The sequence below is a fragment of the Nothobranchius furzeri genome, chromosome 6 (genome assembly GCF_043380555.1).
Source record: "Nothobranchius furzeri strain GRZ-AD chromosome 6, NfurGRZ-RIMD1, whole genome shotgun sequence".
Taxonomy (NCBI): domain Eukaryota; kingdom Metazoa; phylum Chordata; class Actinopteri; order Cyprinodontiformes; family Nothobranchiidae; genus Nothobranchius; species Nothobranchius furzeri.
The window spans coordinates 70,439,547-70,463,688 of record NC_091746.1 but is presented as its reverse complement, the minus strand read 5'-3'; the positions used below and the strand labels follow the sequence as shown (position 1 = coordinate 70,463,688).

Sequence of the window (24,142 nt, the reverse complement as noted above, 5' to 3'; positions counted from 1 at the left end):
GATTAATTCACAGCCTATGTTTAATTACATTTAAAAATTAGTTGTTTGACATCTCCAGTTATAATAAATGTCTACAGATGAGATCAAACAAAACAGATGAGGATTCCCCTTAAGCTGTTTAACTTGGACCAAGCATTTTAGGTCACAGATAGGTGTAGCTTAGGGTCTCTGTCTATACACCTTATAAGACAATTTAGGTGATGGCATGTTGTTTTTCTGCTATTGAACTGTTTTCTAATAATGTTGTGTTTATAAAGTGAAGGAAGGAGAGAAATAACGTTTCCCTAGTAGTTTTTAAAAATTTCCCCATGTAATCCGATTAATCGATTAATCGTGTCGAGACCTCATCCGATTCATCGATTATCCAAATAATCGTTTGTTGCAGCCCTAATGCAGACAAAGACAAATACTCTGGCTTGCTAGGTGAAGTGGCTTCGGAGCATATCCAGATCCTGTACAGGTGAGCCTAACTGTTCTGGAACCTTGCAGTATGGACTCGGGACTGCACTTCCAACGTTCCTGAACTCACCCGGAAGAGTTTATGTAGTCTCAGCACAGCGGAACAGAACACAAATCGGATCAGGATCAGCCTCAGGAACTCGTCCCCAAAGAACTGTAAGAAGGCTTGATCTGAAAACAGAAAACCGAAGCGGGTCAAAAACAGGAAATCCTGTTTAAAGAATCAGATCAACCAAATGGCTTGTTTATGGAATGCTGTTCTGTAAAACTGGAGTTAAAGGTCCATGAAGTAAGAACGACATCTGCTGATTGAGTCGCAGTCAGGTGATAAGTAGATCAACACCTAAACTAAAACATTCGAGGTAACTAACATCACATATCTCCTATTATTCATGCATCATTTTAAACATTTTGTGCAAAATATGCAACTACTTCAATCTGAGTCAGTAACAGGAACAGGTCCATGTTTACTCTGTCTCCACCAGCAGCTGAATCTCATTCTCTAAGCATGAAGCTAAGATGCTTGTATTAGTCAGTCATGTATTTGTTCTTTTTTTGTATATTACATCTATGAAATAAGAAAGATTCTTGTTGTTGTTTTAGTTGTTTGCTAGCTACAGGTAGCTACGTGCTGTTAGCTGCTAGCTACACCTAGCTATGTGCTGCTAGCTACATGTAGCTATGTGCTGTTAGCTGCTCACACACTTGACCTCAGATGTGTCAAATGTTAACATTTTGAGAGAGGAGACGTAGCTGAAGAGTTTCGTGTAAAATATGTGTATGGTGTGTAAAAGTCGGGTCATTAAAAACTGAAAAGTAATACAGATATTTTCTGATATTTAATTTAAACGCTGATATTAATGGTGGACCGATATTATCAGACACTCCTAAATATTAATGAACATGGTTATTAACATAAAAAATGTCAGATGTTTTGTTCTGACCCTGGGCTCCAACACCTTCATCAACATCATCATCATCAGATTAAAGCATTTTAAACAAATATTTTCCAGTGTCTCAGGGATGAATGACTCATAAATACAGTAAATATTAACTCAAATTCACTTCCACATCTCAGAAAACTGAAGTTCTGCTACCAAGATACATTAAAAACCTTGAGATTAGCTCCATCAGACCCCTGAGATAAGAGCAATGGAACATTTGGTCCTGATCCATACCTATGGTACGTGATCTGGTTATCATCTGTCCGATATCCCGGAAGACTTTACAGAGAAACTCCTGGGCTTGTTCCCATAATCCTTGTCGAATGCTGTTCAACCCACAGATGGAGGAGAAGGCCAGGAGGGGACTGTAGAGGAACAAGGTGAAGAGACTCCCCTGCTGAGATGGGTCTAAACACATGAGGGAGGAGAATGAAAAGGTCCGTTTCTGTTTAAAACGTGATGGGTACTACATGAAAAGAGATGGGTCAGAATGTTCTGGAGGTTTTAGGAGGGCAAAACAAAAACAAACCTTGAACAGTTTTAGGATAAACTGTAGGAGAGAGCAGAGAAACGAGAGGCTGGCCAAACAGGTTAGAGAAGTTCTGTTCAAACAGACATAAAACATCTGGTTAGCCAAAAAACACAAGGTTAGCCATAAAACATATGGTTAGCCAAAAAACACATGGTTAGCAATAAAACATCTGGTTAGCCAAAAAACACATGGTTGGCCATAAAACATCTGGTTAGCCATAAAACATCTGGTTGGCCAAAAAACACAAGGTTAGCCAAAAAATACATGGTTAGCCAAAAAACACATGGTTAGCAATAAAATATCTGGTTAGCCAAAAACACATGGTTAGCCAAAAAACATCTGGTTAGCCATAAACATATAGTTAGCCAAAAAAACACATGGTTAGCCAAAAAACACATGGTTAGCCAAAAAACACATGGTTAGCCATAAAACACATGGTTAGCCAAAAAATATCTGGTTATCCATAAAACACCTGGTTAGCCACAGAGGCCCATAAAACGAGGGTTTTCTCTACGGTTCGGCCCGTCATTCACAGGAACATGAAGATAAATGGCACCAAAAAGGATTCACTTAAAACTCAGACCAAAGTAGAGACTTCTGAATTCTCTTGTCAGCATTTGCTGGTGGACGTCACACTCCCGGGGTTTAGGTTTCAGAACACGACTGCCCACAAGGTTATACTTGTGTTTAAATAAAACCACATCATGGGTGTTTTGACCACGCCAGTCACGTACTTTGAGATTTACTAGCTTGTAAAAGTTCGTAATTAGCATGACTACAAATTAGACATGGGCACGTTGCACATGTGACGTCACCACGGAATCTCCTCCCCCCCTAGCGTAGCTGCTACATACCACATGACCAGATTCATGTTGGTTCTTTCTTCCCGAAGGAAGGATTTGAAGTTTGCTGAACTTACAGCCCTTTTCCCTCAGTTTTCTCTGTGTCTGGTTCGATGACGTCACTTTGGTGAAGCGCAAATGTAGTCCTGGACTTATTTTTCACAAAATCTATAATAACGTTTACCCCATTCGTAAATAAGCACATTCTTGGTACCGAAATGTGTCTTCAAAACTCACGGACATCATGTGTGAAATCCATGGCACAAAACAAGCAGAATTAGAAAATAGCGTTTTTAGCCCCGTTGACTTGCGTTCTTTTTTTCGTGCTTCCTAAGACCCGTGGTCCGGAAGTAGATGGGCGTGGCTTAGGCTCCCTATGGACGGTAACTGCCCACTACTTAGGATATTTGATGTCAAAACGTCAAAGAGTGAGGAACTACTGCCACCTACAGGCTCGGCATGCATATGAATGTGCTTCACAATGCTCTGGATTCCTTTCGCTGAAAACAAGTTGGTGTGGACCCGAGCTGTTTCCTAGGTGGGTGGGGGAGGATATTCAGTATTACAGAAACAGTGATGTGCGCACATGGCCTCAAACATCTGGTTAGACACTAAAACACCAAACAGAAAGCAGGCTGACGTTGTCATGACTCACCTTATAGGCTGAGCTGTTGGACGAATCCACGATGAGAAAAAGAGGCTTCCGTGTAAAAGGAAACAGATCACCTGGGTGGAGACTGTAACCATGGAAACACAAGATCCATCACAATGACCACCTGTATTAGAATCTGCCAAAAACAGATTCAGGGACCAAGACCAGGACCAGAGTGGATACCAAGACCTAAACATACCAGTGCATCTCCTTCTGGGCCTGGTTCCTCTTCTGGACCATCTCCCCGTTCACCACATCTCTATTGGTGTTTGTCAGAACTCCTCCGAAGTCGTATGGACCTGCCGGGAATGCTGCAGAAGAACCGGATATGAGAAACAGGAGTAGAGAGTGAAGGGGACATGAACTTCAGCTTCTGACACTACATAAAAGCAAACGTGCAGTCACATGATTTTGGGTCATGGTGTTCATCTAAATCTGGACTCCAACACTGAAACAGCTGGAACGCTGAGAACATGAAAGGAATTTTAACCTAAAGGATGAAAATGGTAAATGGCATGTGTTGATATAACACCTTATAAGGTTGTACAATGGACAAAAGATTCACTGTAGTGTAAAGTGCTTTGGAGTCCTCAGACTCTGAAAGGCGCTACACAGGCGTGGGTCATCACGTTTATTTGGAAACGTGTCAGGAATCGGTGGAGCTGTTGTAGGACCCAACTGCGTTGAGGTTTAGAGTTATCCAAGAAGCAGAATCATTTAGAGGGTTAAACCAGCAGCAGTTGTGGTAGAGAGAACTCCTGAAAATCCTGATTCTGGAAGTGAAGACCGCCACACAAAGAGCTGCTGATGTTTGGGTGAGAGGTCAGGATCAAAAACAGTAAGTAGAGCTGAACATTCATCATGTGAAAACACAGGAATGCTTGGAAGTCTGCTGTATTCCCAACAAACCCTGAATCAGTCACCGGACCCCTCGCTGACCCCCGCCAGGGGCCTCATCCATTCATCAAAGCTGTTTTCTCACAAAAAATGTCTCACACTTTGTGATTTATAGAAAATAATGATGGAAAAACATGGCAACTTTAGGCAAATTCTCACACACACACACACACACACACACACACACACACACACACACACACACACACACACACACACACACACACACACACACACACACACACACACAGCTACCTAAACTCCTCCACTTGGGGCAGGACCTCATCCCTGACTCGGAGAAGGCATTCTACCATTTTCCGAATCAAGACCATGGTCTCAATAAATTCCTCCCACGCCCGGGATTTTGCCTCCCCAACCACCCGAGCCGTATTCCGCTTGGACTGTCGGTACCCGTCAGCTGCCTCTGGAGTCCCACAGGCCAAAATGTCCTGATAGGACTCTTTCTTCAGCTTGACAGCATTTCTAACTGCCAGAGTCCACCAGCGGGTTTGGGGGTTGCCACCACGACCGGCACCGACGACCCCGCAGCAGCTCTGGTCAGCCGCCTCAACAATGGAGGCACGGAACAGGGTCCATTCGGACTCAATGTCCCCCGCCTCCCCTGGAACATTTTGGGAGTTCTGTCTTCACAAATGTGTTTTTTCACCACAACAAATCCAACTGGGATGTTATCATAATGCAGCCATGCAGAGAAGAGAATATTATTCATCCATTACCTTCATAATCCGAGTGTCCGGCTGGGAAAACTCCAGTAGCTGATAAATACACCAGCAGGACGCTGTTGGCAGGTAACTCCTGGAATAACAAGAAAAACCTTAAAAAGACATTACATCCACCCTGAAGTGTGTTTGTCTGCTAGCTTCTTGAACAGCCTATGTTCAGAGAAATAAGGATTACAACCTTCAGTACTGATACAGTACTGTGCTCATGATGTAGGGATCACTGGATCATTAAATCATGGAGGGGGCCATCGGCTAGCACACTGCTGCTAACTCATTCACTGCCAACGACGACTAAAGTCATCATTTACATGTTTTTACTGTGTGGGTGTCGGACGAGCCCCCGCACGGTGAAAACAAACATCTCAGCTCTAAAGCCGATCTTCATCCGCGTACGTCACACGTCACATGATCAGGAAGCAGAACATCCATGTGTTAGGAGATCGTTTTGGGACGCTGCTGTAAAAAAAAAGTGAGCGCGAACCAGAAAAGCTTCTGCCGATCACAATTCAACAACGGATTATGAAAGAACGGATAACGCTCGAAACGCGCGGATTCTTCCTGATGTAAGAGGTGAGTCTCTGCTTTGTTTTGGTAATTTTGCCGTCGACATCATCCGAGCGCGCAACGTTCTGTGACTCTTAAAAAACAGTAAAAACGGTGAGAAACGCTGGCAGCGAATGAGTTAAACATTCTCCCTCTCGTGATAATAACATTTTACACTCTTTGACATAGAATGTGCTACTACTAGTTTACCCGTTAAATTATAGATTCACTAGGATAAATACAAAAAGTTTATCTCTCACCAAACAGAATATTTACTAAGAAATCACAATGTAACCATAGACACACTACTTGGTATACATGGTGTGTGTGTGTGTGTGTGTGTGTGTGTGTGTGTGTGTGTGTGTGTGTGTGTGTGTGTGTGTGTGTGTGTGTGTGTGTGTGTGTGTGTGTAAAGAATAAAAACACCACACGCTACATATGCTAGCATGCTAAGTTGTTATACGGTTACGTGGGTGTGTTTTGTTGGGATTAAGGTAAGAGAAGGTTCCAGCAATGGATGGAAAACAAAACGGAACAGCATTCCAGGACTGTGGTTTGGACCAACAGCTGTTTAAGGATCTCATGTTCTACCTATAGAGTGTTGGTCTGGGGTTGTAGGACAAGGCTGGACCGGAACACTGACCTTAAAGGAAGCAGACAGGAATGTGAAGAGCTGGCTGAAGGTTGGTTTGTACAGCAGATACTTGTGAGGGTTCTCACGCTTCGCTGGCTTCTCGCTGGGTTCCTGTGGAACACAGATCACCTCTGAGTTTGTGTCCTCTACAACAATCAGCCATGTTTACCAGCCAAACGTTCATCCACCACAGGAATAGTTCAATAAGAACCACAAAGGTTCTGACTAGAGGTCGACTAGTGTCGGTTTTTCTATCGCCGATACCGATGCCGATATGTAGGAGACATGGTCAGTCAATGGCCAATATGTGCTACCAATTTTCATGGACTGCACTATATCTACAGTATATGTACAGTATACCTACAGTATATCTACAGCATATCCACACTATATCTACACAATATCTACAGTATATCTACATTATATCTACACTATATCTACAGTATATCTACACTATATCTACACTATATCTACAGTATATCTACAGTATATCTACACTATATCTACAGTATATCTACACTATATCTACAGTATATGTACAGTATACCTACAGTATATCTACAGCATATCCACACTATATCTACACAATATCTACACTATATCTACAGTATATCTAGTGTATCTACAGTGTATCTACACTATATCTACACTGTATCTACAGTATATCTACACAATATCTACACTATATCTACACTGTATCTACAGTATATCTACACAATATCTACAGTATATCTAGTGTATCTACAGTGTATCTACACTATATCTACACTGTATCTACAGTATATCTACACTATATCTACACAATATCTACACAATATCTACACTATATCTACACTGTATCTACAGTATATCTACACAATATCTACAGTATATCTAGTGTATCTACAGTGTATCTACACTATATCTACACTATATCTACAGTATATCTACACTATATCTACACAATATCTACAGTATATCTAGTGTATCTACAGTATATCTACATTATATTTACACAATATCTACAGTATATCTAGTGTATCTACAGTGTATCTACACTATATCTACACTGTATCTACAGTATATCTACACTATATCTACAGTATATCTACATTATATCTACAGTGTATCTACACTATATTTACAGTATATCAACACTATATCTACAGTATATCTACATTATATCTACAGCATATCTACAGTGTATCTACACTATATCTACAGTATATCTACACTATATCTACAGTATATCTACAGTATATGTAAACTATATCTAGAGTATATCTACACTATATCTACAGTATATGTAAACTATATCTACAGTATATCTACACTATATCTACACTGTATCTACAGTATATCTACAGTATATCTAGTGTATCTACAGTGTATCTACACTATATCTACAGTATATCTACACTATATCTACACTGTATCTACAGTATATCTACACTATATCTACATTATATTTACAGTATATCTACATTATATCTACAGCATATCTACAGTGTATCTACACTATATCTACAGTATATCTACACTATATCTACAGTATATCTACAGTATATGTAAACTATATCTAGAGTATATCTACACTATATCTACAGTATATGTAAACTATATCTACAGTATATCTACACTATATCTACACTGTATCTACAGTATATCTACAGTATATCTAGTGTATCTACAGTATATCTACACTATATCTACAGTATATCTACACTATATCAACATTATATCTACAGTATATCTACACTATATCTACAGTATATCTACACTATATCTACAGTATATGCAAACTATTTCTACAGTATATCTACACTATATCTACAGTATATCTACAGTATATATAAACTATATCTACAGTACATCTACACTATATCTACAGTATATCTACAGTATATGTAAACTATATCTACACTATATCTACAGTAGATCTACACTATATCTACAGCATATCTACACTATATCTACACTGTATCTACACTATATCTACAGCCTATCTACAGTATATCTACACTATATCTACACTATATCAAAGTCAAAGTCAATTTTATTGTCAATTCTACCACATGTGCAAGACATACAGAGAAATGAAATTGAGTTTCAGTACACCCAATTCAGAGATCAGACATACATGGGCAAGACACATGACAAGAATTGGTGACCGTGGTCCTTTGCAACACGAGTCGCGCTACCTTAAAAGATGAAAAGGGAATTACATGAGGATAAATTGGGGGAGGGAAAAAAAGGCATACCAGAGTTACTCCCGGCAGGGCGTAGCTTTACTATGCAAAAAAAGCACCTCAAACATATAAGCACAAACATCACAGTTCACAACATGAGACTCCGATAGGGAGGTGGGTGGGGGGATCCTGTTTCCCCAGGGCGAGCAGCCCTGTGTGGCGCTCAGCCAGCTGTATCCACAGGAGGGAGGGAGATCTTGGAGGAGCGCAGAGCACATTTGAGTTCCTGCAGGTTGATGACCTCGCTATGCAGAAGTCCACAATCTGAAGGTGGGGGGGTAGGATGGGTTTTCACAGAATCTGTCTGCATTCCTTCCTTCGTGGGGGTTGTTGCTAGCCGCTCAAGGCTGCCTTGGTGTCAGATTTGGATAACAAGACTTTGTTTGGGTCAGGCAGAGATAATTTTCCTCTCTGCCTTGAAGTCTATATTGATCATTCAAGTCCTCCAGTGAAGCCAATTTAGGTATTAATCATCCCCACACCGTCCGGTGATCCTCTCCGAGATGACATCCATTTTGCGCACTATACCGGTAACGCAGCTAAGACATTGTCCAGCTTACGATTCACCTCGAGTAACGTCCCAGTCTGTGAGGTCACCGCCCGGGCGGTGCTTTCCGTGGGTGGGGGTCGCACTCCAATCGCTCCCATCTCCCCAAATTTCCAGAAAACCAGATATCCTCCCACTCCAATCAGAAGAAATCCAGTGATCATCAAGCCAAATATCCACATGTCTTCGACATCCTCAATGGAAAACTGAGAGAGGCAAACGATCCTCCAGACCTTCCAGGAATCGAGCGCATATCCCACTGCGTGTGTCCCTTGAGGGCAAGTGGGAGCCCCCTCCTCCGTTCTCATCGTAGAAAAGATCTTATCAATCGCGTTGAATGACCAATTAATTAAATCCATTTCCAAAAAATAGAGATTTCCAGAAGAAATGCAGAGAAGTGCTCTGTAGGCAGACAGGACAAAGAGCCTTGGGAAAAAAAAATAAGGGAGCAAAAGCAGAAGCGTCTGTTCTCTGCGAGAGCCGGAGGAAGAAAGGCCTACATATATATCTACAGTATATCTACACTATATCTACAGTATATCTACACTAAATCTACAGTATATCTACACCATATCTACAGTATATCTACACTATATCAACAGTATATCTACAGCCTATCTACAGTATATCTACACTATATCTACAGTATATGTACACTAAATCTACTGTATATCTACACTATATCTATGTTTGTGTTCATGTATTTAGCAGATGCTATTGTCCAAAGCGACTTACAAGTGATAATTGGCATGTTGCCCTTGAGGCTAACAACAACAACTTGACATCAATCATGGAGAGTAGGGAACAAAGGAGTGGACAGTAGAGAGGGGGGATGGGTGCAGGGAGGGTGCTAGTTAAGAAGATGCTCTCTGAAGAGCAGGGTCTTCAGGAGTTTCTTGAAAATTGAAAAGGAAGCCCCTGTTCTGGTAGTGCTTGGAAGGTCATTCCACATTTGTGGAACGATGCATGAGAAGAGTCTGGATTGTCCTGAGCATGGTGTAGGCACTGCTAACCGACGATCCTGTGATGACCAGAGCGGCCGGACCGAGACGTAAGCCTTTGCAAGAGGATTCAGGTAGATGGGAGCCGTACCATCTCGGACTTTGTATGCTAGTGTTAGCAATTTGAATTTGATGCGTGCTGCTTGCGGTAGCCAGTGGAGCTCAATGAACAGAGGGGTGACGTGTGCTCTTTTTGGCTGATTGAAGACCACACGCGCCGCTGTGTTCTGGACCGTTTGAAGAGGTCTCACAGTACAGGCTGGAAGACCAGTTAGAAGGGCATTGCAGTAATCGAGGCGGGAGATGACAGTAGATTGCACCAGGAGCTGGGTGGCATGTTGTGTTAGGTATGGTCTGATCTTTCGTATGTTATACAGCACAAAGCAGCATGAACAAAAGCAACAGAGGCAACATGATCTTTAAAGGTCAGGTTTTCATCAATCACAACACCCAGATTTCGAACTGCCTTTGAAGGAGACAGAGATAGGAAGTAATTTTGGATTGAGATATTGTGCTGTATGGATGGTTTTGCTGGGATGACAAGTAGTTCAGTTTTAGAGAGGTTGAGTTGGAGATGGTGGGATTTCATCCATTTTGAGATGTCAGAGAGACAGTCTGATATTCGTGCTGAGACAGTGTGGTCGTCCAGTGGAAATGACAGATAGAGCTGGGTGTCGTCTGCATATCAGTGGTAGGAGAAGCCATGTGATTGAATGATCTCACCCAGTGAGGTGGTGTATATGGCAAAGAGAAGAGGTCCTAGTACAGAGCCCTGGGGGACTCCTGTGGCAAGATGGTGCACGGTAGAGGATTGTTCAAGCCAAGATACACTGAATGATCGTCCTGTGAGGTACGATTCAAACCAGGCGTGTGCTTTCTCTGTGATGCCCATGCTAGAGAGTGTGGACAAAAGGAAGCCATGGTTGACAGTGTCAAATGCAGCCGATAAGTCGAGCAGGATAAGCACTGAGGATTTGGCAGTCGCTCTAGCTTCTTTTAAGGATTCCATGACTGCAGTATCTACAGTATATCTATAGTATATCTAGGCATTTTCCACCTTTTTTCATGCTAAAATTCATTAATAGCAGTTGATGCACACAATTAAAGAAGCTGAATCCGTTTTTGAACTCTGAATTTAACCAAGTCAGAATCCTTAAAGTAAAAATGTAGTATTTACTCTGTTATTAGTGAAAGTAAAATACTTTTAAATGACATTCTTCAACAGCACAGGGCTAGCCAAGGATGTGCCTCGTTTTAAATTGGCTTCACTAAGGACAGATATCGGCCTGATTTATCTGTCTACCTCTAGTTCTGCACAAATAAAGACTAATGCATAACAAACAAGTCGGTTCTTCTGTTTCTTTTCTCCTCACAGGCGTGTTCGGATAACTCTGAGTTTCTACAACAACTCTGAAGTTCTGATCCATTTAAAGAATCGGGGCTAATTAGTTTCCCACGAGAACCAGAACACACTGCTGGATCCACATGTGACATCTGAAGCTGTTTGACTAAACACTTATGACAGCTTCTAAAAAACCCATCTTTCAGCTTCTGGTTTCGATGGATCTGTTCCTGGCTCTTAAAGACTTTTACATTCTGTTCAGCTGCAGGACAAAATTCCGGTTGTCCTCCAGCGTGCAACAGGAACGTCAGATAGGACGGAGGGGAAACCCACCAGCGTTCCCTGCTTGGAGGTCTGCGTAGCCAGGTTCACGGGTTCCCGCTCTAGAGCCTGAAGCATGCGGAACATGTCCACGGTCAGCTCACTGAACTTCACCTGGAAAGAGAAACAAGTTCACCCTTTTAACTGCTGGAGGACACTGGTGGGAATCACTGGGATGGAGAGGATATGGGATATACTGGGAATCATCACTGAGGCAGCATTAGCTCAACAGGCTGAGCAGACAGACAGACAGATAACTTTATTGTCTGTTTTATAATAAAACAGAAATTCATCTTTGACACGGTTTGATAAAAATAAAGTAACTATGTAAACCCGCTCCCATTAGAACATCCTAGAAACACATTTAAAGTCACACACACACATAGGGATGGGTACCGAATTCGGTACTTTTTAAGGTACCGACCGAATTCCATAGTACCGACCGAGCACCGATTCACGTCGTTTCAAACGGTGCCTCGTTTCGGTACCCGTCCTTCATAACGAGAACTTGCCTAGACAGCTGCGCATGCGCAAGAGCGTTATGTCGTCGCTCGCTGCGAACCAGTTGTAAACAGAGCAGCATGGTAGAAAGAACGCACGCTAAAGCTTGGGTCCACTTCACTAAATGTGACGGGTGATTGGGTGATGATGAAACCAGCAACAACGATCTAAGTGAGACATCCTCATCTTAATCTGCTCCGGTAGGTAAATATAATTAGCTTGATATGTTAGCTTCCGTTTCGCTAATGGTGCGTTCGCTTTCTCCTTGGAACTCCGAATTCCCGACTAGAAGAACATGAACGCGCTCTAAAGTTTGGCTTCACTTTACTAAATGCGACGGGTGATTGGGTGAAGATGAAACCAGCGACAACAATCTAAGTGTGAGGCATCATCGTTTTAATCTGCTCCAGCAGCTAAATAAACTGTTTAAGATAACGTTAGCTTGGTATGTTAGCTTCCATTGCTACCACTGTTATCAGCTAAAGGTGCGTTCGCTTTCTCCTGGGAAATTCTAGCTTCCCAGTAGGAAAAATCAAATGAAAAAAGACGGCAAAAGGAATGAAGATACACAGTAAATTTAGTTCACAGTAAAGATGTTTGCTTCAGTTTAAGTATTAGCTTATAAAACTACAAGGACGATGTTAAAATACAAACAGTTGTATGTTATTTATCGTGATATTTATCAAATATTGTTATATATTGAGAAAAATATATATTTAATTATAAAAGAGAATTAAAATAATAAACACTCAAAAGTATCGAAAATTGGTACCGTTAAGTACCGGTATCGATTCGCAGGTACCGGGAATTAGTACCGGATCGATTCAAATGTCAAAGGTACCCATCCCCCCCCCACACACACACACACACACACACACACACACACACACACACACGACACATCCAGCTTAACCAGTTCATGCTGTTTAAAGCAGTTACTGCAGATGGAACGAAGGACTTCTTGTTGCTGATGGCGGCAGAGTAAAGAGTTGGCTTAAGGGATGAGAGCAGAGCACATGTACAGAGGTGGATGGGGTGTTCTGGTTACTCTGCTGGCTGATTTATTTATGATCCTGATGGTGAGGAAGCTGAGTCAGGCTGAACTATTACAGGTAAGAATGGATTCGATGAGAGATCGGTAAACCAGGGATAAAATGTCTGCTGATGTTACAAGCTCTTAGTTTCCCGATATGGGAACGACTGGGAATCATCAGTAAGGGAACACCATGGGTTCTACCTGCATCATCGGGGAGGGGCGATACGGGACCTACTGGGATAACAATATTCCAACAAAACCAAACATACAGGATAAAGTTTTATATTCGATTCTAATGTTTCTCTAAGCCTGAAGGACTTTTGCGATGGGGACGTATTCAGATAAGAACCAGCGGGTCAGAACCTGGTTGTTACAGTTCCCGACGATCAGGGCATCAGCGAGGACCAGTTGTCCGACCACCATGCCTTGTTCCAGAGGAGGAGCGCTTCCCTCCAGCATCCTGTTGCTGGTGATGACCACAGAGTTGTTGTCGTTCAGAACCACCACAGGGTCAGCCTGTTTCACACAAGCAGGACTTTAGGAGACAGCAGACCCGTTTCAGGACCCAGACGGTCCTATTAAAAGTCTACTTACCACAATAAAAGCTGCCACTTCCTGTAAAACCAGATTCCACTCCAGCTGGTCCTCTGTGTTGAACCTCTGTGTGTATTCTTCTATTTCCTCTGATAACTCCTGCATGTTGGGGGTGAGAAAAAGTCTGATCCGTGTAAACTCCAGCGCTAAACGCTGAATCTTTCAGCATCACGTGGATCTCGAGTGAATAAATGCTAGATTATTCTTTAGTTGTGCCGACAGAAACGGCTGTTTTACTCACAGATGTTCTCTAATTTTGGCTCTTGTGAGGCAAATGTAGTTAATGGGTTAGAGTTTAAACATTTACAGTAATAATGGAACGTTTACTGGTTCTAATAGTTGCTACGGTAACGTGTCCTACCACCAGTGACTGGATGAATCTGTAGGTGTGCTGATTTGATGCCCAGAGGGCGGTTCCCACTATCGCCATCTTGTCTCTCTTGGAAATCCCTAAAATGGAGCTGTGAGGCTGGGGGCAGATGACTGGCACAAAACAAATTGACCCGATGTTGCTACGAGCTAATTGGGCTAACCAATGCTAATGGGGTTAGCAGGTGCTTTTAGCACAGCTGAGCAAATCTGCTACCCTCTGGCTTCTGGCTGAAACACTTTAACATGAGGCTGAGGCTGGGGGCTTCCCTGCTGTTAGCGCTAGCACTGACGGTTCATCTGACAATCGTCAGTCAAAAGGACAAACACCTAATCATTCATATTTTAAAGCTTTAATCACACGGAAACAGATGAGCTACAAAGACTTCACCCCCTCAGAGTTGTCATGACGATAAACTTCACCTATTAAACTGAGCCATCGGTGCTAGCAGCTAGCCCCGCTGCATGCTCCAGGGAAAGACTCGGCCTCCTGCAACTGCGGTTTTTCAGCTAGAAGCACCTGCCAACGTCCGTTAGCTCGTAGCTACATCGGCTCAGGTTTTGGTTTGTGTCAATCATCTGCCCCCACCCTCACAACCGAGGGTGATGAGACTTACACAGCCAAGATGGCGGTGGTGGGAGCCGCCTACTGGGCTTCAGGTCAGCTCTTCAGAAACCTACAGGTGATGGTGTGGAGGGTTGGTCCATCTTACATACAGTCAGTGGTTGGGACACAAACATGAAACAGCCATCAGTAGGGCTGCAACAACGAATCGATAAATTCGATGAAAATCGATTACTAAAAGCGTTGGCAATGAATCGCGTAATTGATTCGTTGTGTTGCGCAACTCTTCCAACCCCCCACCCCACCCCCCCAGCCGCCGTTGCACACAGACCGGAAGCAAGTCAGATCAGCGCGAGGGACTAGCCAGCAGAAGCAGCGAGACCCAAAAAAGTATAAACTTTTAAAGTTTGGGAGCATTTTCAGTTAAATCAGGCGAAGACATTCGTTACCTGCAACGCTTGTAGGTCAGACTTAGCGTGGCACGGGAGTACCACAGTGATGATGCGAATCATCAGCGAGGAAGGAGAGAGCTCGGTGTCCGGGTAAGTTAAAAACTTTTCAAAAGTGATTCACCCAAGCCCCGGATTATTACACAGGCTAGACATGCCCTAAGCTCGTAAAAAAAAAGTCTATAAAATCGTAAGCGCGACGCTATTAGATAAACGGGGGAGGGGGGTGGGGGGACTCGCGCTGCTGCGAACCGGTTCCGCCGTCACATTCCCATAGAAACTGGTTGATTACACCAGGGCCAGACTACTAGCACCACAATGTCCTCAGAAGCGAAAACGCTTTTAAAAGGGAGGGAGGAGTACTAACTCTCGCTGCAGGCGTGTTGTGTGAGAGTGTAGTTATATACTGGTTAATGTATTTTTGGGTTCAGTTGCTTTCATGTGGCCTAATGTGAGTCTATTTGGGATCATTGGAATGATCAGCAGCATTTCTTGATGTGACTTTATGGCAGTTGCCCAGGGCATCATCGCAAGGAGGATGGCATTCATTTACTTTTGTTTTATTTGGTATTTTTTCAGTCATTTTTGGAAATAGTGATTAATTTTGATTAATTCACAGCCAATGTTTAATTACATTTAAAAATTAGTTGTTTGACATCCCCAGTTATAATAAATGTCTACAGATGAGATCAAACAAAACAGATGAGAATTAGCCTTAAGCTGTTTAACTTGGGTCAAGCATTTTAGGTCACAGATAGGTGTAGCTTAGGGTCTCTGTCTATACACCTTATAAGACAATTTAGGTGATGGCATGTTGTTTTTCTGCTATTGAACTGTTTTCTAATAATGTTGTGTTTAATAAAGTGAAGGAAGGAGAGAAATAATGTTTCCCTAGCAGTTTTTAAAAATGTCCCCATGTAATCCGATTAATCGATTAATCGTGTCGAGACCCCATCCGATTCATCGATTATCCAAATAATCGTTTGTTACAGCCCTAGCCATCAGCTACTTCTGGGACGGCCGACGTCCTCCATACCTTCACCAGAACTTTAACCAGGTCCATCTTGTTGAGCAGCAAGCACACCACGATGTAGCGGGCGTAGTACCGAAGCTTCTTCACCACGAGCTCAGGCCTGATGGAGACGGGACATTAAAGAACTACTCGAACCGTGTCTCTGCTGAGGACGCTGAGTGCTGGACGTTACCTGTCCTCCTTGTTGACCTGATAGTAGTAGGAGCGCTGGCGGATGGCTGAGTAGAAGGAAAACGCTTCGTTCAGATAACTGGTTTCTGACGTCCGGAGGCTGGAAAGACCAAAGAGAAACAGATGGAGGTCAGAGGTCAAACGCCTGGAGATGAGCAGATATGAAACAATGCGACCTCAGAGTTCATGACGGGTCAGCAGAACTGGATCAGCTGATCTGAATTAGCTCCAACATGCTGATCCGGAGAGGCCCATACACAAGAAGAAACCCACAGGTCTACTCCACTGCTGGGATTTAAACCCGCAACCTTCTGGCTCATTAAAGCTGTAATAGTAGAAGCTAGGTTTTCAACGCACACGCGGTCATGGAACACTCACCCCTCATGTTGGCTATCATCCCTAGGCCACACCCCCTGATAAGGGAATCGGCAGAGTCGGGGGAAACAAGCTAGCGCTAAACATCAGTCTCCGTTTTCTAGGTCCTAACGTCTTTTGTTGTTCGTAACTTCAGACGGTGATTTTCTTTGTGGGACTCTGGTAGTTTGTCCTAAAGCTGAAGCGGTAGCAGCCGGCTGTTTCTCCAACTCTGATGTTACTGAGTGGAGAACCTCTCACACCAGTGGTGTTCTGCTGCTGTACACGTGAGGGAAGTGAGACTGATAACCGATGGTCCAATGGCTGCTTTTGGTCTGAAACATGTTATTGGTGGAGGTTTGGACAAACGAGGAAGAACCACTTTATTATTATTATTATAATTACTTATTTCCACAACACATATACAGCTATAATGAAACAAATGTTTTACAGGTTCCACATCATGCTGCTTTAAACTTCTGAGATCAAAGGCAGGCTGAGTGTACGATCAAAGGTTGCCACTGATGATCTAATCCATGATGTCAGAGGTCTACAGAAACATCTGGACCCAAACTAAGTCGAAGATCCTTCATCAAGAAACAGAAGGAAGGGAGCTGAAGGTTCTAGACTCACCCAGGCCAACTCCAGACCTGCACAGGATACTAAAAAACACACACACATGCACACACACACATCACTGCTCACTTGAAGAACCGGTGCCCTCTACTTTGGAGGGGTGGAGTACTCACTAGTAATGGTAGTACAGCTGTCCGATCTTCGATGCCACCTCCCCAATCTGCCACCTCTTCAGGCCGTACCTCGAATCCAGAACCTGCCTGTCAGTAACCATGGAAACACAAGACTAAGCACTAGAAGCCAGGAAGTTCCTCTCTGTGTGTTTGCAGGACGGTTCTGCAGATGTTGGATCAGGAGGTGGAGACAGTTGGGAATAACCTGTGCTGCTGCTGGAACTTCCACAGCTTGGTGTAGACGTCAAACGTCCTCCCAAAGTAGGACTGCCACTGCTTGTGTCCATACTGGGGAAGATCCCTGCATCCCAGGAGAAGGAAGAGGAGAGAGAAGGTCACTTAAAGGCCGGCTTAGGGAACCATTTCCTGCTCCTTACACGATGAAAATGTTAAGAGACATCCCACCCCAGCCGCTCAGCAGGAAGCTCTGGCTGCTCCATGTGTTCGATCCGTCGGTTTGCACTTTCAGAGCTTGTTGTGATGTCAGCTGCAACTCACAACACTTCCAGACCGGTTCTTTCCAATTTTTTTTGACTTGTCGACCCCTTGCGCTGTTTTCTCACCACGAGCACCCCTTTAGTCAGCCGTGTTGATGGTTCCCCAAAAGCAGGACGTACAATTGATTACTAAATAGCAATCATTTCCTTAAATCTCCTCAACGCTGAACCACGTCTCACTTCCTGTCTGACTCAGGTGAGCTCTTTAACATGCAGGGTCCAGACTCCACGTGGAAACTGTCTGGAGCTCTGCATCTGGATCCGTACCACAGCTGGTGTAAATGTTCTGAATGGACTCAGTGATGTCTGATCCGTGTGAAACTGGACAGCATCTAATCTGCATTTGGTGTGAACGAGGCTTCAGGCTCTCTCAGTAGCAGCTGCAGCCCTTTTAGAAAAGGAGCTTATTATAATAAAACCTGTTGGAATTTCACCAACCTGCACACACCTGTGTTACAACGTGTCCTTTGTTTTAAAAGCATCCCCGGTTGTAACACAAACACAAAAATCATCATAAAATGAATAAAGATGAAGATAAATCAATAAAATACAAGCTAAATGTGATGAAAACACTGGTGGGGATGAGCTACGATGTAGCCACAGCTGCCCTGGGGTGCACTGACAGAGGCGAGGCTGCCGAGCACAGGCGCCACCGGTCCCTCTGATCCCAACCAGCAGGCAAGGGGGGTTAAGTGTCTGGCCCAAGGACACAACGGCAGCGAGAGACTGAGCGGGACTCGAACCTGCAACCTTCTGATTACAGGGCGAGCACTTAGCTCCTGTACCACCATCGCCCCAAAACACAAAAAAACCCACAAATTTATAAATAGTTTGAACTGAAGTGCAAAATGTAAAAACAGAAATAAATAAATAAAAATTTCTTCCTGATTCATTAGATCATTTTTCATGTTTTTCATTTTCTCACAGAAGTTTAGCTTCTCTAGGGAATAACTGCAGGTAAAATTAAAGCTGCAAGCAGCGTCGTTCGGCCCTCGCAGCTCCTCGCCGCTCGACCACCCCAACACCAGAAACCGCGAACGGTCTCCTCGTCCGCACCTCACCCTGACTCAGCATCCCCTCTGAGCCCACCAATAAATTGCAAATATAACCACTAGGGGATACTCTATCTTTACCACACTGGTGGTGTGATGACACAGACCAAGTTTAACGCTATTCTGAACACATTTTTTGAAGTCACTAAAGGTTAAAGTTATCTAGGGGGCGCTGTGACCAACTACATAAAAATCCCATTGAGGTCCTCTTAGGGAGTCAAAGTGTTAGTTTGGCATCAATCAGACGTTGCGTGTGCTTTCTAGAGCCAAAGAGCTGAAAGGGGGCGGAGCTAAAGGGATTTGAACCAACAACCACATCAGTGTTGTAAAGAATGGGTCGTTTACATCTTACTTATGAACCATAAAATGTGTGATTCCATAGAAATATGAAATATCAATCCGATGGATCTTTGACTATTTCAACCAGAAGATCGGAACTTTTCATTGCAGGGATTAAGCGACACTTCGTATTAACTCAGAGGAAAGAGAGAGAGTCGGGTTTAAAATAGTTAAAAATTTTATTTCTACACAATTTAAACAAGACTAACTTTAACACTCTGTGTACTGATGGACTAAGGTGGAGTGAGACGTGATGAATGATGATGGTGTGTGTGTGGAATGTTATTATCAGAACCAGCGGATCCGGAGAGGCAGTCAGTTCTGAGTGGGAGTGAATGTCTCGCTCTAAACTTTAGTAGGAGATTTATAACACACATGAAACGCCATCTGTCGGTCTACGTACCCCAGGGGAAGCCTCCGTTAGATCCAGAATGCCGAGGTCCTCGTGGACCCTCCTTGGTACCGAAGCCGGTAGAAAAGCAGCGGTGCCGACCAAACTAGTCTTGGAATGCTCCCAGGTCACGACAGGTTATCACTGGTGTCTCCGAGACCCTGAAGGGGTCGTGAGGTTCAGCTTTTATTCTGAAGGAACCGTTGCGGTCAGGTGTCACTTGCAACAGATTTTATCCAGCTTGTCTGAGGTTCTTTATGGCTGAAGAGGAAGTCCGGATGGCCTGTCCGACACTTCTATAGTACGCTTTGAACTCAAGGAAAGGTGGCGTGGAATAGGTTTTATAATTGTCATATTTTGGTTTACTGGCGAATCAGAATTTGACATGCAAAAGAGGGTTTATATACAAACACCACAGATAACCACGCCTAGCGCCAGAAACGAAGGTTCTGATTGGATCAGACAAAGGAAATGTGTCGTGTGGCCTTTAGCATTACGTGTCATTAGTGTCTAGTGCAAATGTCCAAGATTATAATAACTTGTAAAATACTACTGATCACAGGATTATAATATCACGTAATTTACATTGTCATTTCACAGATTGATTGAACATTGGGCTCACATTATTATTGGTAATTAACAAAGTTGTTGATTATGTATTTATCAAAAATAATTCTTCGTCTTCATCTTGACAGAGGTGAAGCAGTTCAGATGAGCAGAGTGCATGAAAGACCTTGGCCACTATCTCATGTAGATTAGGCTGTCAGAGACTTTATGTGTCTGCTTGAGCAGATGCAGCAGATCATGACCTTTAGGTCAAAAACAGGACATTCATGACGCTACAATGTGTTTGGTGCAGTCACGTGATGACACAAGCCAAGTATAATGCCATTCTGACCTTGTCTTTAGAAGTTAATAAAGTTTGAACCCATCTAGGGGGCGCTGTGACCATTTACAACTAAATCACATAGAGATCATCTTTGGTCATCAAAGACGGTTTTCTGTTAATTTGGCATCAATCAAACGTTGCATGGGTCATCTAGTGCCAAAAGGCTGTAAGTGGGCAGAGTTAAAGTGATCTGAACGAGTGAGCACATACATGTGTGGATTGCAGTTGTGTGATGACTCCCACCGTGTTTGATATAGTTTGGAGCTTTTTTGCAGAAGTTACAAAGGTTTTATTGTATCTAGGGGGCACTGTCCCAAATTTAGGAAAATATCCCATGAAGCAGTTTGTAGGTTGATGACAGTCATTTGTGTGCAGTTTGGTGTGAACTGCATCATGCATGTGTTATTCAGGGCCAAATATCTGTCGGTGGCAGAGCTAAAGCGATATCAACCAATGACCACGGGATTGTGTTGGGTGCCTTTGTGTGATGACATATTGCAAGTTTGGTGCAGTTGTGACCTCGTCTGTAGGAGTTATTACAGTTTTAAAGGTATGTAGGGGGCGCTGTGGTGATATTAGACAACGGTCACCAACCGTTTGTGCCTCATTGGCTAAAGGGCATGATTGTTGATTGCCATGTTCAGTCTCGTGCAGATCAGAGGCTGTTTGAGGAAGTTACAGTCAAACGTAAGGTCACAGCGTCATGCCAGAATTCGCCATGGCATCAAAGCCCCTCCCTTTCTGGAAAGCTATCAGAACTGAATGGTCATTACAGCATCATGAAGTCAGTGCATGACCTTAGTGTCATGTTGACTAAATTAGAGGGGACAAATATGGGCATTTCACCAAAAAACAATCGACTTCCTGTTGTCAGGGGGCGGGGCTTAGGTGATGTCAGCTGTCCACATTGTCACCGTCTTAAGATGTGGTCAGTGATCACACACACAAAGTTTGATATGGATCTGATCATGCACATGGGAGTTATTACATCAAGTAACGTAATGGCAAAAGGTCAAAGTTTGAGGCTTAGCCACGCCCACACCTTTCAACTTTTGAAAAATCCAATGGTTGAATTTTTCCCCTATGTCTTAAGAGTATATATCAGAAGTGTGAAGGCGATTGGTGAAAAGGGCGATGGGGCATCACGGTCCAAACTACGTGTGCGAAAACCACTAAATTGAGTACTTGGACCAAAATGGCCAACCTCCTGTGCGACTTTGCTCTTGGCTCCAGGAGACTTTTTTGTAGGTCCTGATACACTACATTAGTGTACAAAATTTCATAATCCTCAGTCAAAGCATGGCTTGGGGCTGACAGTTTAAATGGTTCTAGGGGCGCTTTTTCAGAAAATAGGACACGCCCACAAACCTATCACGTCCTGTTGGTGATCTGACTAGGATCACTCACCAGAGAATCCGTAGCGATTTCACGATAACTGAGGAAATGAGGGTCAAACTTATTTCCATGGTGTGATGGGGAATTTCGCCATGCTCCCAAAGCCCCGCCATTTTTTGAAACCTGCCAGTACTGGAGACCAAGTGACCTCAACTTGTCTGCTGCTATTTGCCAGAGATTGCTGGTGATTGGGTGAAAGGAGTCCAATAGGAAGCTGTGAAAAAAAGAGTGGCATGGCAACAGGTCAAAGTTTGAGGCTTAGCCACGCCCACACCTTTCACCTTTTGAAAAATCTGACGGTTAAATTTCTTCCCCTTTGTCTTAAGAGTCTATAGCAGAAGTTTGAAGGCGATCGGTGAAAAGGGCGACGGGGCATCACTTTCCAAACGATGTGTGCAAAAACCTCTAAATCGAGTACTTGGGCTAAAATGGCCGACTTCCTGTGCGACATTGACCTTGGCTCCAAGAGACTTTTTTGTAGGTCCTAAGGCACTACATTAGTGTACCAAATTTCGTAGTTCTCAATTAAAGCACGGCTTGGGGCTGACTGTTTTAATGGTTCTGGGGGCACTTTTTCAGAAAATAGGCCATGCCCACAACCTATCACGTTCATTTCTATTGGGGATCAGACTAGGATCACTCACCATAGATTTCGTGGCGATATCATGATAACTGAGGAAATGAGAGGCAAACGTATTTACATGGCATAATGACGAATTTTGCCATGCTCCCAAAGCCCTGCCATTTTTTGAAACCTGCCAGTACTGGAGACCAAATGACCTCAACTTGTCTGCTGCTATTTGTCAGAGATTACTGGTGATTGGGTGAAAGGAGTCCAATAGGGAGCTGTGAAAAAAAGAGTGGCATGGCGACAGGTCAAAGTTTGAGGCTTAGCCACGCCCACACCTTTCAACTTTTGAAAAATCCAACGGTTGAATTTTTTTCCCCTATAGCTTAAGAGTATATAGGAGAAGTTTGAAGGTGATCGGTGAAAAGGGCAACGAGGCATCATTCTCCAAAGAACGTGTTCAAAAACCACTAAATCGAGTACTGGGACCAAAATGGCCGACCTCCTGTGCGACTGTGCGCTGGGTCCAAGAAACGTTTTTGTAAGTCCTGAGACACCACATTAGTGTACCACATTTCGTAATCCTCAGTCAAAGCGTGGCTTGGGGATGACAATTTTAATGGTCCTAGGGGCGCTATTTAAGAAAATAGGCCACGCCCACCGGATTTTCACAACAGATTTTTTTGGGGGGCCATACTAGGATTGCTCACCAGAAGTTTCATGGTGGTATCTTTAGAAATGACTTAATGGGAGGCAAACATATGGCCACGACGGTACGCCTGACTTCGCCGTGCCGCCACAGCCCCACCCTGTTTTGAAAACTCCCATAAAGTGACGCCAAGAAACCCCCACTTGTCAAGTTACCAGCTACAAATTTGCGGTCATTAAGTGAAATGGGGCGATTTGGGACCTATCACAGTAAAACTTGACCTTTTTGGTCCTGAGGGGGCGGAGCTTGTGTGCCGTCATCATCCGACCATTCAGTTTAATTTGTGGCTGGATGTCGAATGACCACATAAATTTTTGTTACTCTACTCTATTCGAGTATGAAGTTATAGCCATTTATATTTTTTTTGGCGAGTAGTCGAAATTCGAGGCCTGGCCACGCCCCCTCAGCTTATACGAAAAGTCAGTTTTATTTTTTCTGTTTGATCGCCCGTCCCTTCTGAGCAATTTCCCACAACTTTCGAGACGATCGAGCGAAAAATGATCCGAGTAAATCAATCAGAAGCGGACCCTAGACATAACCAAAACGGGGTCAAAAACTCCACTTCAAACCAAAATGGCCGCCTTCCTGTTTGACGTTGAGCATGGTTGCAAGAGACTTTTCTGTGCGGACTGTTGAGTACTACAAGTGTACAAAATTTCATAACTGTACGACAAACTATGTTTAAGGAGGGGGGTATTTTTCACAGTCTAGGGGGCGCTGTGGAGCAAGTCTACTTGCGGTTTTTTGGGCCTCCAAAAAGCCAATTTACTTGGCGGAAGAAAAATAAACAGAGCAG

The 24,142-nt window shown here is 43.4% G+C and overlaps 1 protein-coding gene across 2 annotated transcripts in view; it reads right to left on the bottom strand.

Annotated features, from left to right (window-relative positions):
• scai (suppressor of cancer cell invasion) overlaps positions 1-24,142 on the bottom strand; it is a 32,690-nt gene that overhangs the window by 2,934 nt on the left and 5,614 nt on the right. For both annotated transcript variants that reach the window (XM_015943332.3, XM_015943333.3), the window contains exons 3-16: positions 17,712-17,807; positions 17,507-17,593; positions 16,405-16,503; positions 16,236-16,332; positions 13,817-13,915; positions 13,586-13,738; positions 11,698-11,799; positions 6,256-6,357; positions 5,064-5,142; positions 3,629-3,740; positions 3,433-3,514; positions 1,933-2,005; positions 1,638-1,811; positions 530-630 (exon numbers count right to left, since the gene is read on the bottom strand). In XM_015943332.3, coding sequence (XP_015798818.3) covers positions 530-630; positions 1,638-1,811; positions 1,933-2,005; positions 3,433-3,514; positions 3,629-3,740; positions 5,064-5,142; positions 6,256-6,357; positions 11,698-11,799; positions 13,586-13,738; positions 13,817-13,915; positions 16,236-16,332; positions 16,405-16,503; positions 17,507-17,593; positions 17,712-17,807 — 1,456 coding nt within the window. The remainder of the gene's footprint in view (positions 1-529; positions 631-1,637; positions 1,812-1,932; positions 2,006-3,432; positions 3,515-3,628; positions 3,741-5,063; positions 5,143-6,255; positions 6,358-11,697; positions 11,800-13,585; positions 13,739-13,816; positions 13,916-16,235; positions 16,333-16,404; positions 16,504-17,506; positions 17,594-17,711; positions 17,808-24,142) is intronic.